At 39.8% G+C, this 13,808-nt stretch overlaps 1 protein-coding gene across 1 annotated transcript; it reads right to left on the bottom strand.

Moving 5' to 3' along the window:
• Window positions 1–1,426: 1,426 nt before the first annotated feature.
• ube2d4 (ubiquitin conjugating enzyme E2 D4) lies at window positions 1,427–11,819 on the bottom strand. The gene is made up of 7 exons (XM_080852695.1): window positions 11,584–11,819; window positions 8,241–8,304; window positions 7,740–7,771; window positions 7,550–7,627; window positions 7,309–7,414; window positions 5,805–5,898; window positions 1,427–4,864 (listed from the first exon to the last, which is right to left on the bottom strand). Exons 1-7 carry the CDS (start codon window positions 11,605–11,607, stop codon window positions 4,819–4,821), a joined length of 444 nt encoding a protein of 147 aa, XP_080708821.1. The 5' UTR covers window positions 11,608–11,819; the 3' UTR covers window positions 1,427–4,818.
• Between the last annotated feature and the right edge of the window lie 1,989 nt (window positions 11,820–13,808).

Genomic DNA, 13,808 nt, shown 5'->3' with positions numbered 1-13,808 from the left:
ATTATACCACTATAGGTTGAAGGGTAGGTGAGATTATACCACTATAGGTTGAAGGGTAGGTGAGATTATACCACTTTAGGTTCAAGGAAACTGATTTGGTTATTTAGAGTACATGCTTCACTACTGGTAGTAGTGCTACTTCTACCCAGACTACTAATCTTTGGCTCTGTTATGAGACATTACACTCGTGGCGTTGTGCTTCCAGCCCATAACAGGGGGATCCTGCTCAGTCAGCAGCAACTCATCTGTCCAACTGCATTCATTGTCTCTTTGTCACCACGAATCAGTGGGTAATAAACACACTGTCAAATGGCTTATCTGTAGCTTATTGCCGACCACATCTGCACATAGGGTTCCCTTACATGTTCCTCATTTTCTGACCCCCAAAAAACAAGTGGGTCTCAAACTAGACATCAAAAAGCCAGGATGTTTTTATGTTTAAACCCCCGTCACTGCCATTGTGCTTGTACCTGGCAGTGTCTGGCTCTCTATGTGAAAATCCCTGTGCTGTAGTGACTATGTAACTACACCTATAACTCTGGGTCAGTGACCTGCGAAAGGCTGCCAGAGCTTCTGGTCTCCTCAGGTTCTTCAGAGGAAAGTTACAGGGGCAGCTGCTTATGTGCACCTCTTAAGCATAGCGCAGAAATTACCTTAAATGATATTAGAACACATTACATAGGGGAAATACCAACAAGTGGATGAATAAACAGCATAATAAATAAACATTGGAAAGTTATAAATTAAAAACACAATTACTATGTAAACAATAAACAATATGTATCATCCCCAAAAATAACAATGAATGAAATAAATTAAACATGCCATAAAAATTTAATATAAATCAAAATGCTGTGGTGCTTAAAAACCCAAGAGAAACAAACAGAATGTAACCTTATCTTGCAATCCTGTAATGTAGTTTAGCCATGCCCTCTGGTGGCCAGCTGGCGAAGGTGACGAGGGAAAGCCAACAATCAGATACAATTTAACTTCAATATCCTTCTTAGCCTTTATACACCCATGGACGGATTATGAAACTATGGGCTCCTGGGCCTGGACATTTAAAAGATAACAGATTCACCAGAACGATAAAATATATTAATACAAGGTTAAACTCAGACAGGTAATCAGAATTCACATATAGCCATAATGTTCATTTCTACTGTTTTTAAAGTAAACAGAACTGTCTTAATTATTCCAGTTAACATCTAAAAGCAATTAGCAAAACTCTACTATCACAAATGTTGGTTATGAGAAATAATTTCCCTTGGGGCATGATAACAAACATGTTTTAGGAGAACATGAATTAGCCAGGCTCAGATGCACTCAGTAGACTAGAGAGTTGGTGTTAGAATGAAATCACACAAAACCAATCTGTGTAATGCATTTGTGTGATTGGCCAATGAAACAAATCTCAGACCAAGTGTAAAACAAAAGGAGCTTTATTCATGTACTTTTAACAATTTGAGAGGTTTTTTTCAGGTGCACAGTTACAGCACAGACTGTAACTGGATGCAAGGGGGAGGGTGTTAGTTATGGTGAGAAGAGGTCTTCCGCACATATTCTACACAAATTAAATCATAAAGCCAAGATGGATGAGGAGGGACACACAACTGTGCGCTACACAGTAAGATACAGTGACAGTCAATTCTCTGTGCAACCTCCTCCAAAAAATAAGCAAGAAAACTTACTTTAATTTCCCTTGTGGGAAGTAATTAAAAAAAAAAAACACACACGCACACACACGCTTTACAGTACCCATAGCTATAAAATGACAGTTAAGGCTGAGATTTTATTGTAGGTGTCAGGAGAGGCAAATGGTACAGAAATCCCTGATATTTTGCAGATGGCTGTTGAGAGGTTTTTTTTGTTTTGTTTTTTAGTTTTTTTTTTCTCCGAAGAAGTAAGCATGCTAGTTTCCCGAGTGGTCAAAGCTGACCTGCTGATGGGTATGTCTGGTTCATTCAACTAGGCTCATCTATGCTGTCCTCCCGTGATCTCCATCATCAAAGCTCCATTGTGAACGTTACTGACTGCATTTCAAGCGTATCGGTGGAAGACAACAAAAAATAAATAGCAAAAATAAATAAATAAATAAAAAAGTCACAAACGACAGGGAGCACAACCAGTGAGCTTCGGGCAGCTACGTCTAGCGAGGATATGCACACGGCGCAATATTTAAGCCAATGCGTGAAACGAGCAGCTCCGTCCATACAATGAGAGAGTTCAGTTTGCATTCAGGAGATTACATTCAAAAATGAATTCTGTGGATACATGTACAGGATATCCTGTTAAGTTTGTGAGGCTCCATCAGATCTCTCCCCACGCAGTGTTCTACATTGTGTTTTACACTATCAAGGCATATCAAGTACAGACAGAAAACAAAAACAAAACAAAAAAACATTTCAGTGCTTAAATACCTCATAAAATGATATAAAAGTCAGATCTTAAAATGATATTCAGTGTTATTTGACCAAACAGACCAAAATGGTTCCTTTTTAAGGGGAAAACTGCATTTAACTCCCCCGGATAAGAGTGTGAGGACCTTTGCAGTGAAGAGTGAAGTGACAGTAGGGTTAGAAACAGACTTATCCAACACGTACATCTCCCAGACAACCTTTTCAGTGAACCTCAGGAGGTATTAGATTGCCCCTGCATCCACAGACAGTACAAAGCCAGCCGAGCCCTCACATTCCTCTCTTCCTCCAGGGTGATCAATTTCCCTTTACTATGGCAAGATTCATCCACTGATCCAAAAATAACCACACAATGATGGCGGAACAGGTGCGAAACCCAAATGGAACTCTGATGAAATGCACTGCAAGTCCTCCAGCACCTGTGCTGGATTTGAACAGAGTCGACTGTCAACTGAACGTTAACGCACAAAAGGTTAGTCATGTTAGTGAGATGCCAAAAGAAGAGGGCAGAGACTCTCATAAATAAAGAAAACATCTTCAGTAAAAGTAGTGACTCTTAAATCTATTGCCTTTATACACGTCCCACGATGCACCTTCCCCATGTTAAATAAAAAGGATGTCGTGGCACAGCAGTAGACGTAGTAGAGTTTCCGTATGGATTTTTACAATTCCAGTAATCTTTTGTACAGTAAATACTCGGTTGGAAAAACTACTGTCCGACTTTTTAGATGTATAATGAGTTACTTACACAAAATATTGTCTGCTATGGATCCTATTCTTCTGTAAACTAAATACTCAGATCTCTACTGTAACATGCACATGCATTGGTTACAGTTTCGTGTCAAAAAATCACGATGGAAACTCCATATGTAGGAAACTTCACAGGTGCATCAATGGTAGATTAAAACAAACAAACAAACAAACAAACAAACAAAAAACAATCATTAAAATACAAAATAAAACTAAATGTTAATTTAAGTCAATACTGACGTTAAAACCCTTTTGGAAACGTCATGGGCTGGCTAACAAGACTTGAAACGAAACTGTTTCCAGTCTCAACCAAAGGGTCTTTTCATCTCAGAACTGAGCGGCCAAATGGTTTCCCTTTCAAAGGCCCCTATCTATAGTCGGCTATGAACATTCACGTCATAAGGTTGCGCAATAAAACATGATCTGATCCAGAAGAACTGGAAGATGGAGAGGGGACACTGGAGCTGGAGCCGGACCCATCTCAGCCCTCTGTCTATGAGTTCAGGGGGAGACGCCTGCAGGTGGAAAACTACAGAGCAACACTACACAATTCCACAAGACAGACAGCAGAGTTAATTTGTTAGTTCTTGCTCCAAACGGCATGCTGTACATAAGAAGAGATCCACCTATATCCTTTCTGTAGTGCCAGGGTTTGGTCTGGGAGAAGCTATGAGCTACAATTAGAGGCAGGGTAATTTAAGCGTGATTTAAGCTGTCTTATCATCTCTCCTGATGTTTAAATATTACAAGAATTTTTTTTTTGCAGGTATCGTCATAGCACCAGAAGATCTTATTGGACTATATTCTAAAGTTGTTGACATGAGGGATTACACATGTCACAATTACAGTAAGCTCTGTACTTCAAGTGGTGAGATCAATGTGGTAGAAGCCTCTCTTGGGGCATGAATAAAATCAACCACACGGTCAGAGTGAATTGACGCCGATGGTGGTGAAGCCTCAATTCACTAAGGGAGCTCCAGTCCAATCACGTTACTCAAATTATACAGCAGAACTGACAAAATATGCACGCACGCAAAGCACAACTGCAGAGCAGAAACCCCCAGAGTTCCCCGTTCTGGAGATGACAATGAGCCGAGCAACCAAGCAGCTCCCTTTTCCAATTTCAGGAGAACATTCAGATAAACGGCTCTGACCCCAGCCATCGTAATAACAACATACAGTGATAGTAAGCATAATAAAAGAATTTTATGAGGAGTAACACTGACCATAATAATAATAATAATAATAATAATAATGTATGAATCACGATAACAGTAGTAACACTAATAGAAGTAAAAGTCTAGTGTTGTTTTATTTTTTCCTGGGTTTGTGGCGGTGGTGGTGGCGGTGGCGGCAGCCTACATTTCGTACCAGGCTTGGCTCAGCAGGTTTAGGCCCAGGCCTAGAGAAGGACCTAAGCCAGTGGAGACGCACACTGCAACCAGCCCTTACAGGTGTCACTCAGCCCACGCCTGGAGCTTTCTTTTGTTTTCCTTCCCTTTTGGTCATTTCAAAAAGGGTGTGTTGTTTATTTTTTTGTCCCGTGTCTGGTTCCAACTCCTTGTGTTAAAAATGTTAAAACATATTTTTTTTTCTGTGTTCCTTTGCTTGCTTCCTTTTCAGTGGTTCTTGACATATGTTCTGCAGGCTCTCACATGGCGTACTTTTGAGTCCATTCCCTTGCTAGTCTGTTGTACCTGTAAACAAACATGACGGGAAAGAAAAACATTATTAGAACGTGACCTGAATTGATCAGTTTATTGATTCTTTATCTTGTGTGTGCTTCTGTAAACATTCAGGTTTGTTTTGAAATCATGATCAGAAATTCTATAATAACCCTAAATAATAAGGGGTCAGAAATTGATTTTACTCTTTTAAAATGTTTCATGGGATCCAACGAAACCATCCAAAATACAGTGCATTATTGTGGCCTGTGATTAGAGTTAGCCAGTGCATTCAAAAACAAAATGGCAGGAAAATGTATAATATTTCATCTGTTATGTTGCACATTGATTAACTATTGAGGTTAAATGGGAAAATATATGAGTACTTCCTGGTGGGGTTGGTATATTAAAACTGGGTTTGGTATATTAAAAAGAAAAATTCCATCTGTATTTTCCTTGATATACCATGGAACCACACTCAAAATGTTCAGGAGTTGTGGGCCCTTGGTTCAGGCTAGAGAAAACAGGTTGTTTTTCTGTCCCATGATTCATTTATGTGTCATATTAGATCACCACCAGAGGGAGTATTATGAGGACAGCAGCTATGGAGCCACATATCTAGCTGAGTATAATAACAGCAAATAAGGAGGGAATAATGCACCCAGTGAAAGTGTGTTCAAAGCGTGACAAGAAAAAAGGTGGAATATTGTCTAAAAATAGCTGTTGGTTGTAGAATTTCAGCTAAACAGACAAATTGGATGGAAATGGAACATAAAATGGACTCAACATCTTAAGCCCTCTTATGTACGTCACTTTGGACAAGAGCGTATGCTAAATGACTAAATGTAAATGTAAATAAGCAACAGAATGCTCCCAGGCCTGTGCAGAGTGGCATATAAAAAAAGGATCTTTGGGTACTTAGTAAAGCGCTTTATAAGTCTAAGGTATTATTATTATAAAAAGCTCTACTCACTTTTCCCTGTCTGCTTTGTAAGTGTGTGCGATCTCTGGTACCAGGGGGTCATCGGGGTTGGGGTCACACAGCAGTGAGCAGATGGACAGCAGGACTGGAAAACATTACATGTAAAACAAAACGGTGAAAAAAAAGAAAGTGGTTTGAATTCCATACTGTACAAAACACTGGACACACCAGGCCTGCAAGTGCAATCTGTTATCTCCTGTCATCGAAAGGGAGGTGTTGGCTGTGGCTGTATTGAGACTGTGACGGACAATATGGCAAAACAGCGTTCCAAAAGCAGACAGCAGTAGTCAGACTCTTAGCACTCGTATCATGAGACACAAAATTAAAGCACACTGTTTTATTTATGAAATATTTGTATTTTTCATAATTATGCAAACATGTTACTGTATTAACCTAGTCTCAATGGAGTGACTGATGTAATACAAACAGTTTCATGTCCCGAAACAACCCGATGGGGTAGAACCCAACTGCCACAAGAGCCACAAGACTTGCTAATTTATGACTATGTGAGGTTGCCAGGCTGGATATGTGACTAATCTACGCTGATATAACTGTATTAAAAAAATTGGTAAAATGATCCATATCAATTGAAGAGAAGCACACTAATTTCTGATAAATACAAAAAACACAGCAGCTCATAGCAGGCAAGAGGAGTTACAGAGCGACCTAGTCTTACATCTGAATGCCAGAAATACTTGCTACCCTGTAGGCAACACATTTTTACCTTACATGTGCACTGCTATTTGCTCTCTTCATCATACCTATGAATATGGAGCCAATTAAATCTGCTGCCAAATTCAAAGACAAGGGAGGGAATCGGCGTCGGTAGTCACGTGTCTTGGTTGGTCTGAGAGCTTGAGCGACGCCCACATACACCATTCTCCCGCTTTCATCAAAGGCATTGCTATGACAACCGTAGCTGTTAACCACCTTTCCCTCACAGCCTCTGAATGACACACAATGGCGCACATAGTTGTGCGTGAGTGCACACTTGCCCTTTGCCTGTCTAAAAATAATGCAACTCTCTGCTTGTTTACGGTAAAGCTTTAGCCTCTCCCGCTCTACACAATGCCATCCTCAAATCAGACTGAAAAGAACACCAAACATACAATTGTGTGTAATCTTTGCTGTCAGCTTGTGCGAATTTGGGAGGCAAATCTACTTAAGGTGCCTCAACGCAAATCCATATTCCTCTGTGCAGATATGAATGCATCAGACACGTTCATGTTATATGTTTCGCTATTATTGGCTACAGTTCCCACCTGGCACTATAAGAGCTCTTTCATAAACTGACACAGATGCCTATTTTGAGTCCATCCAGAGGATGTGTGACTGCCCAAACGGCTGGGAGCCACTCTTGTCATACACCAAAGGGGCTCGCTGTTCAGAGATGCCAGGTTGCCTCAGTGCTTTGGAATCAAGTCAGAGCCGTTCTACCAACGTCATTAAGCTAAATTCCCAGTGTTCAGAATACAGTGGATTATGGCGGACATACCTTTGGATACAGTGAGCGCTGGTGACCACTGGGATCTTAAAATATCCAGACAAATACTTCCATTGCTGTTGATGTTTGGGTGGTAGATCTTTGTCGTAAATGCAACCTTAAATTGGACAGAATGAAAGATGCACGATATGAGTGACCGTGTAGCACAGTCCAACATTTCCTTCTTTTAATGGTAGCATAAATGATGTTTCATGTTTTAAATCACATGGCTTTGTTGCTCATGGTCTGTTACCTTGGGAGGTTTAAAGGGATAATCCGTGGGGAAGTGAATCGTAAGGAAGAACACTCCACCCTGGTATGGGCTGTCATTCTGAAAGAGAAGTAGAGAAATATGCTGCATGAGAGAAATGTCAAATGCTGTTCAACTCTGGCATCATCAAACAGACTAAGTGGATCAGACAGGCGTAAAATGATCTACCTACCGGCCCCATTATCGTCGCCTGCCAGTGAAATACTGAAAAACATCACAAAGACAAGATGCAAAAACAGCCGTCAAGACACAGACAAAGATACAACCAATGCTAGGAAGCTAATCTAAACAGTGATGAGGTTTGAATCAAAGCAGGTGTTCTGCGTTGCATAATTCATCGCCTGCTGTACCTCCCTCTCACAATAAACTCGGAAAAATCTGTGTTAAATCAGAACCGTTAGACATACTTTTGGAGTCAAGACCTTGGCCGATTACCATCGCGTATTCAGTTCTATCATCATCCTGGAGTCATGCCAAAAAGCTACTGAAGGGTGACCCAAACAGACCTACACATCTTCACAGAACTGGTTTAAACCCCTTTGCTCTTCCATGTGATATAAGCATTGGAGACAAGGGGGCTGATTTTTACAGTCGTCCAGCCCGGAAACTCCACCTAGGGCCCGTCTGGACGGATTGGCAAGAGTCACACACATACTGTAAGGCCTCTACTTACGGTCTTCGCCAACTGGTCCTGCTGAGCACTGTGCGGGAGGATCCCTTTGCAGGTCTGTCAGCTCCTGCAAAGGAGAGCAGAGACGATGTCATTGAGATAGATGTCACATTAGGCCTGTGTATGGCAAAAGCCTTTGTGTCCTTTTAGGTTTATGCTAACACACCACCCCCCCCCCCCCCCCCATTTGATGAGTACTAAGGCATCCTTGGAGTTAATTGTATGGTCTGTTAATGGTTTAGCAGCTGAGACGCAGGAGCTATGTCCTTCATCATTTCTACTGGTAAGTGACTGGTTAACACCTTACACATTTGTTTTACCAGATAAACTACATTCAAATTAATGGCAACTATATAGTTTTATTGACCATTCATTTTGCACTTTATAGCTGTATATGATATAGTCTATCAGACAATTCTCTCTGGGCCCCCTACCCAGGGTTTATAAGAAGCAAATTATCTTTTATAATTTGCCTCTTAAAAGGTAAATATCACCAACAGTTACTATACTGATCATATTGTATCAATCAGCAAACCACAGAGGGTGGCTGAAGAGCTGTGTGATCGTAGTTTTTTCAATTCTGTAACATTACAATCTCAGAGGTTGGGTCTTGGCATGCTGTAGGTTTATGCCATTTGACTCTTGCTATTTGCAGCCAAGAGACACCATATTCCCAGCACTTGAAGGAGTTGTGAAACCTTCCGTACAAACATGGCAAACTGAGTACGAGTGTTCGGCCTTGGGTCACAACTGTTGGTATTGCATGTCAGCCTGAAAACAGCACATTAGATTAACCCTGACTCACTCTGCCTGCCTACATCTAAAGTTAGCTGGGCTAGCTGTCAGCTGTTTACCAAACACTTGTTTTCACTCAAGTCCAGAGGCTTGGCTGTGGCACCACACTCACACATTAGAGGCAAATTACCTCACGAGTCAGGTGAAAATTTGCAATGCCTTCAAATCTTATAAACAAAAAGCTTATTCCACAAAGGAAGCCAAGGTGGACTCTCACATTTGTGTTTAAGGTATTAGAGATTACAGGTCTTTGTTGGGGACAAAATAACCTACTTCTTCTAATCTTAATTCAAATAAATGTGTAAAACTTGACTGAACTACAAATGGAAAAAACTCCAAGGAGTAATTCAGTGCCTCTCTCCCTGAAATAGGTTAGTTTTGCTACCAAACATTTACATCAAACAATCAGAATGACTATGAATTATCTTATGCTTTGAATTGCCAGGCATTTATAATCACATTTTGGGGTTGATGTGGATAATATAAATACACCAGGTCCATTATATTCACTACAAGAAAACCATTTACCAAAACTGTTGTATATGGGTTGTAACACAGATTGGCCCAATAAGACAACTTTAGTAGGGCCCATAATTCTTAACACATTCATTCTTTGCAGCAAACCTCTTCTTGCCAGTTCTCTTAACTTTGACATTTAAGATGCCTGTAATTCATAGCAGGTCACTGCTTCATAAGGAGTTCACTTTAAAGACTCAACTACACCACTGTGGGAGAAACACCATCATGGCAAAACAGAAGTCAACATGACCCAGAGCTGTGTTTCAGACTAACTATATTTAACATATTACATTATTGTACTTACATTATTTTGATTTGTTTCACTCCTCTGTTAATTCCTTATTTGGACTTTTACCATAGTTAGTTATAATGGTGTAATAGTTACAGGAATTATCTGCTTTTCCAATAGTCCACAAATGACTCTTGAAGGAAATTAATGCAATACTGATTATCATACTAAAGCACAAATGATAACAACAGCTCTATATTATTTCTAAAAAGTCTAGAGAGTTCCAAACAACAAGTGCTTATAAACCTCATTGATGATTCTAGGATACAGCTTGTAAACATTTGTGATATTAAATGACCAACGCCAAACTATAAAGTCGGATTTATCTTTAGTAGGTGTGTCAACGTTTATATATTAATGCCTATTATGAAGATCATATGAAAACCTTTGGTGTTCTATTAAGTTGCATCGTTTCTGTTGGTTTGCAACTATTTTTTAATAACGCAACTAACATGCAGTAAAGGAAGACTCAAAAAAAAAAATCTAATTCTTGGAAAATGCTACTAACTACACCATGCAGAAAAATGGCTTTAACACAGATCTTGCTGTATTTGACACTTGACACAACAAGGAATAAAGTATCACACTTTCTGTTTCAATGCCACAACCATTAAAGTGTTGTGAATGAAACATCATAAATTAGTTTAGTATCTTAAATAAAGTGATTAACCTATTTCTCAGTCTGTGTATGTAATCTAACCCAGCTAACATTATGCAATGTTATTTGACACTATGAGTGCAACTCTATTTGGATATTTACTGGTCATATGGGTCTGGCCACTATTTTTGCGAGAGATCGTATATGCATATACAGATTAATAATAATTTAGATGTTATCACCAGTGTCATAGAGGGCACCGCACTCTCACGTACTAATGAGGAAAACTGATTTACAACTTCATATGCTACCTCGTGTGGCCTGTTCGCCTACACCAGCGGGGAACGGAGCGGCGAAATCAGGATAAAAGTGTTATGCATATAATAGCGCATGGATTTCGTTAAATTTTGCGATTAAAATACACGGGTACTCGGACGCCGTGTTAAATCTGTTAAAAATACCCTCGGCTGCCCCACTGCCCTATTTGCCCATCCATATATGGAAACATTGACATTGGGGTTCAGTATTTGGCAAGTTGCAGGCAGCTGCCATCCATCACGCCTGCGCATCAAACCTACCACTCATTCATGATGAGAAAGCTGAAGACACACAATTTAACATTTCTAAACATTTCCAAAGAACCCAACCCACAAACACACACGAAATGTTCATCTGACGTCAACATCAACTAGAACATATCCTCTCCACCAGTTTCTGAATCACCATTGTGCACTGTCTTTGAATCACAATGTATCGGCCGCAAGCCCGCATGTGGATTCGGTCGAATGCACGGCTAAACAAAACAAAACAAACTACTAGAAAAACGACATTAAAATTGGATACGCAAATCTCAAGTCACACCCCGTTATCTGAAGCCTTGTTATTGCCAGGAAAATGCTTCAATGCGTCAAATGCAATCTCCCACCATTGACCATTCGTCTTTGTCTAAGTATCCAGCCAGTGCCTTTTAGGTCGGGTAGAGAAAAGGAAAAGTCCTTTCATGTATAGCACAAAGACAAGCACCTACGTCCAACTTCGCGAACAGAATCACAATCCAGAGAATTGCCAAAGAGAAGACACTGCTTGGTACGATACGGTTTCAGTGTCATATTGACACATACAGCAACAAACAGGCGAACACTCACCTTCTGGATTCTTTTCAACGCCATTGCTGGTTTAATTAGATCTGGCAAGGGAATAACATACAGCTGATTTAAACAGCTAGAAAATGATGACTGATTTAGCGGAGAATTATATATTGCCAAATCCTTATGTGTAGCCTTCTGTAACGTCTAGACAAATTCAATCAAATGAATGTTGTGAATACTCTCCGATTTCTCAAATTTGGACTCCCTTTGCTGACTTCACTGACAGCTTCCAGTAAGCTACTGCTACTAGAGAGCTGTAAAATCGCGATACTTCCTCAGAGTAGGCCCTTGGCAAACAGTTGCATCATGGGTGTTGTATTCTTCCTGCTTAGTGCAGAAAAACTTAATATTAACTACATAATATTGAGCGCTCGCAGGAAATCCATAGCCACAATGTTCGAATTGTGATTTGCCTGTTTTGTGCTTTGGTTTGTATTGTTTTGCATTTTGGCATTTATCCCACTTTTATTCATTGATAAATTGCATCGCAGTTCTGAAGGTAACCGAGAATAACCCGGGCGGACATCTAACGATTCACAATTGACATTAATGTTATGCACCATATGAAATATTGAGATACCTCATCAATAATAGCAAAGTTTGGTTAATGTGGGCAGTGATAAACGTTTGGTGGGCTACACCGGACAATATTGTTAAACCAATTGCAATTTTAAACGCAATAAATAGGCTAGTCCCGTCTGAGTGTTCGGGCTTTGGCCACAAGATGCCGCTGTCTGATCAATGATAGTAAACTTTAAGCCTTGGTGAAAAATCACACACTCTGACAACCAGCAGAGCGCTCCAACTGACCTGAAATCAAGATATTCCTTCTTGCAAAACGAGGGCCTGTTCTTGCACAACAAACACTTACCTGACATGTGTCATTTAGCTTTATTTTATTTTATACGATGGTCATTTGATCCGGATTATTACATTTAATGGCTTAAATCTAATTCATTAATTTATAAATCTTTTTTTTTTAGATTTAAAGATACATACGTTATTTATCCAGAGGGAAATCAGTGAGTCATCAGTGCTCTTACACTCATTCGAAAAATAAAATATCATGTGTGAAACTGTGCATGCACATATACTCTCTACTGTCCATTTAAAATCACCTACATTCATTTTTATCAGGATTATTATGTAGTCACATTATTCTGTGATGAAGCAATATAACTGTGAGTAGTTTACTTATACAGTACACAAATAGGCTGGCTCAGTCTGACTGTTTTCTCTGAACACCGCCCTTTCATTTGTGAATAGTTTTTAAAAAAAAACATTCAAAAGGTATGTTTGTTCTGTAAAGGCAGAGAGCAAATTTACCTAAAAATAAATTGTAAACAGAGTCAATGAAAAAAAAAAGTCAATGTCTATGAAAAAAATTCAAATACCCTTTTGCTCATGTAATCCAAGATAAGACACCCTCTGAGTTGGATCCAATCATGTTGCATTGTAAGGGGTGGACTGAGTGTTCTTCTCTACTTCATATATCAAGTTAAACTGTTCTGTGTTTAGCCACGGTGTATGTTACCATTCAAACACACACGCACGCTTCAACCTGAGGGTAACTCACAATCACACTGAACTTTACTGAACCACACACTGATCTAGCCCACGAGTTGCCCTTTTTTTTCGAACTTTCTTTTTGAGACAGTGGTGTCACATTGTGGATTGTTCCTTTACACAAACAGGCAGGTCACCCTAACTTGCGGGAAACACAATAAATGTTAAAATTTTGGCACAAAGGATTTTTGTTTTCATGACCATATGCAATGTTTAGTTTTGACGCATCTGCAGAGAATAACCTTTTTCTTGAATAGCTATCAAGGATGCCTTCATCTAAAGATGCTATGTTAAGCATTCCATACAATGTGAGACACTAATTCAACAAGTTGAATTCCTCTTGAAATAATTCACCTACTAAATGTCCCATCAACCCCCCCCCCCCCCCCCCCCCCCCCGTGTCTTTATTTCATTTCCTGCACATTCTGGTGTTCAGCTGTTTTAACTTTTCATGACTCCTCAGTTTCTGGCATAAATGACCCATAAGATATTTGTCAGGAAGAAAAAAGTGCGATGGGGCCTGTTTTATATTTCATTATCCATTTAGCCTTGTTGAGCACCACGTCCACAGAGCCGGGGATTGTGCCGTCGATAATTAATCATTGTTGGGGCCGTATTCATGTGTGAGTCAGCTGTGTGCTCCGATTTCTGCCCGG

The sequence above is a fragment of the Sprattus sprattus genome (assembly GCF_963457725.1).
Source record: "Sprattus sprattus genome assembly, chromosome: 15".
NCBI classification, from domain to species: domain Eukaryota; kingdom Metazoa; phylum Chordata; class Actinopteri; order Clupeiformes; family Clupeidae; genus Sprattus; species Sprattus sprattus.
The sequence above is the reverse complement of the archived record's forward strand: the minus strand, read 5'-3'. Positions and strand labels throughout refer to the sequence as shown.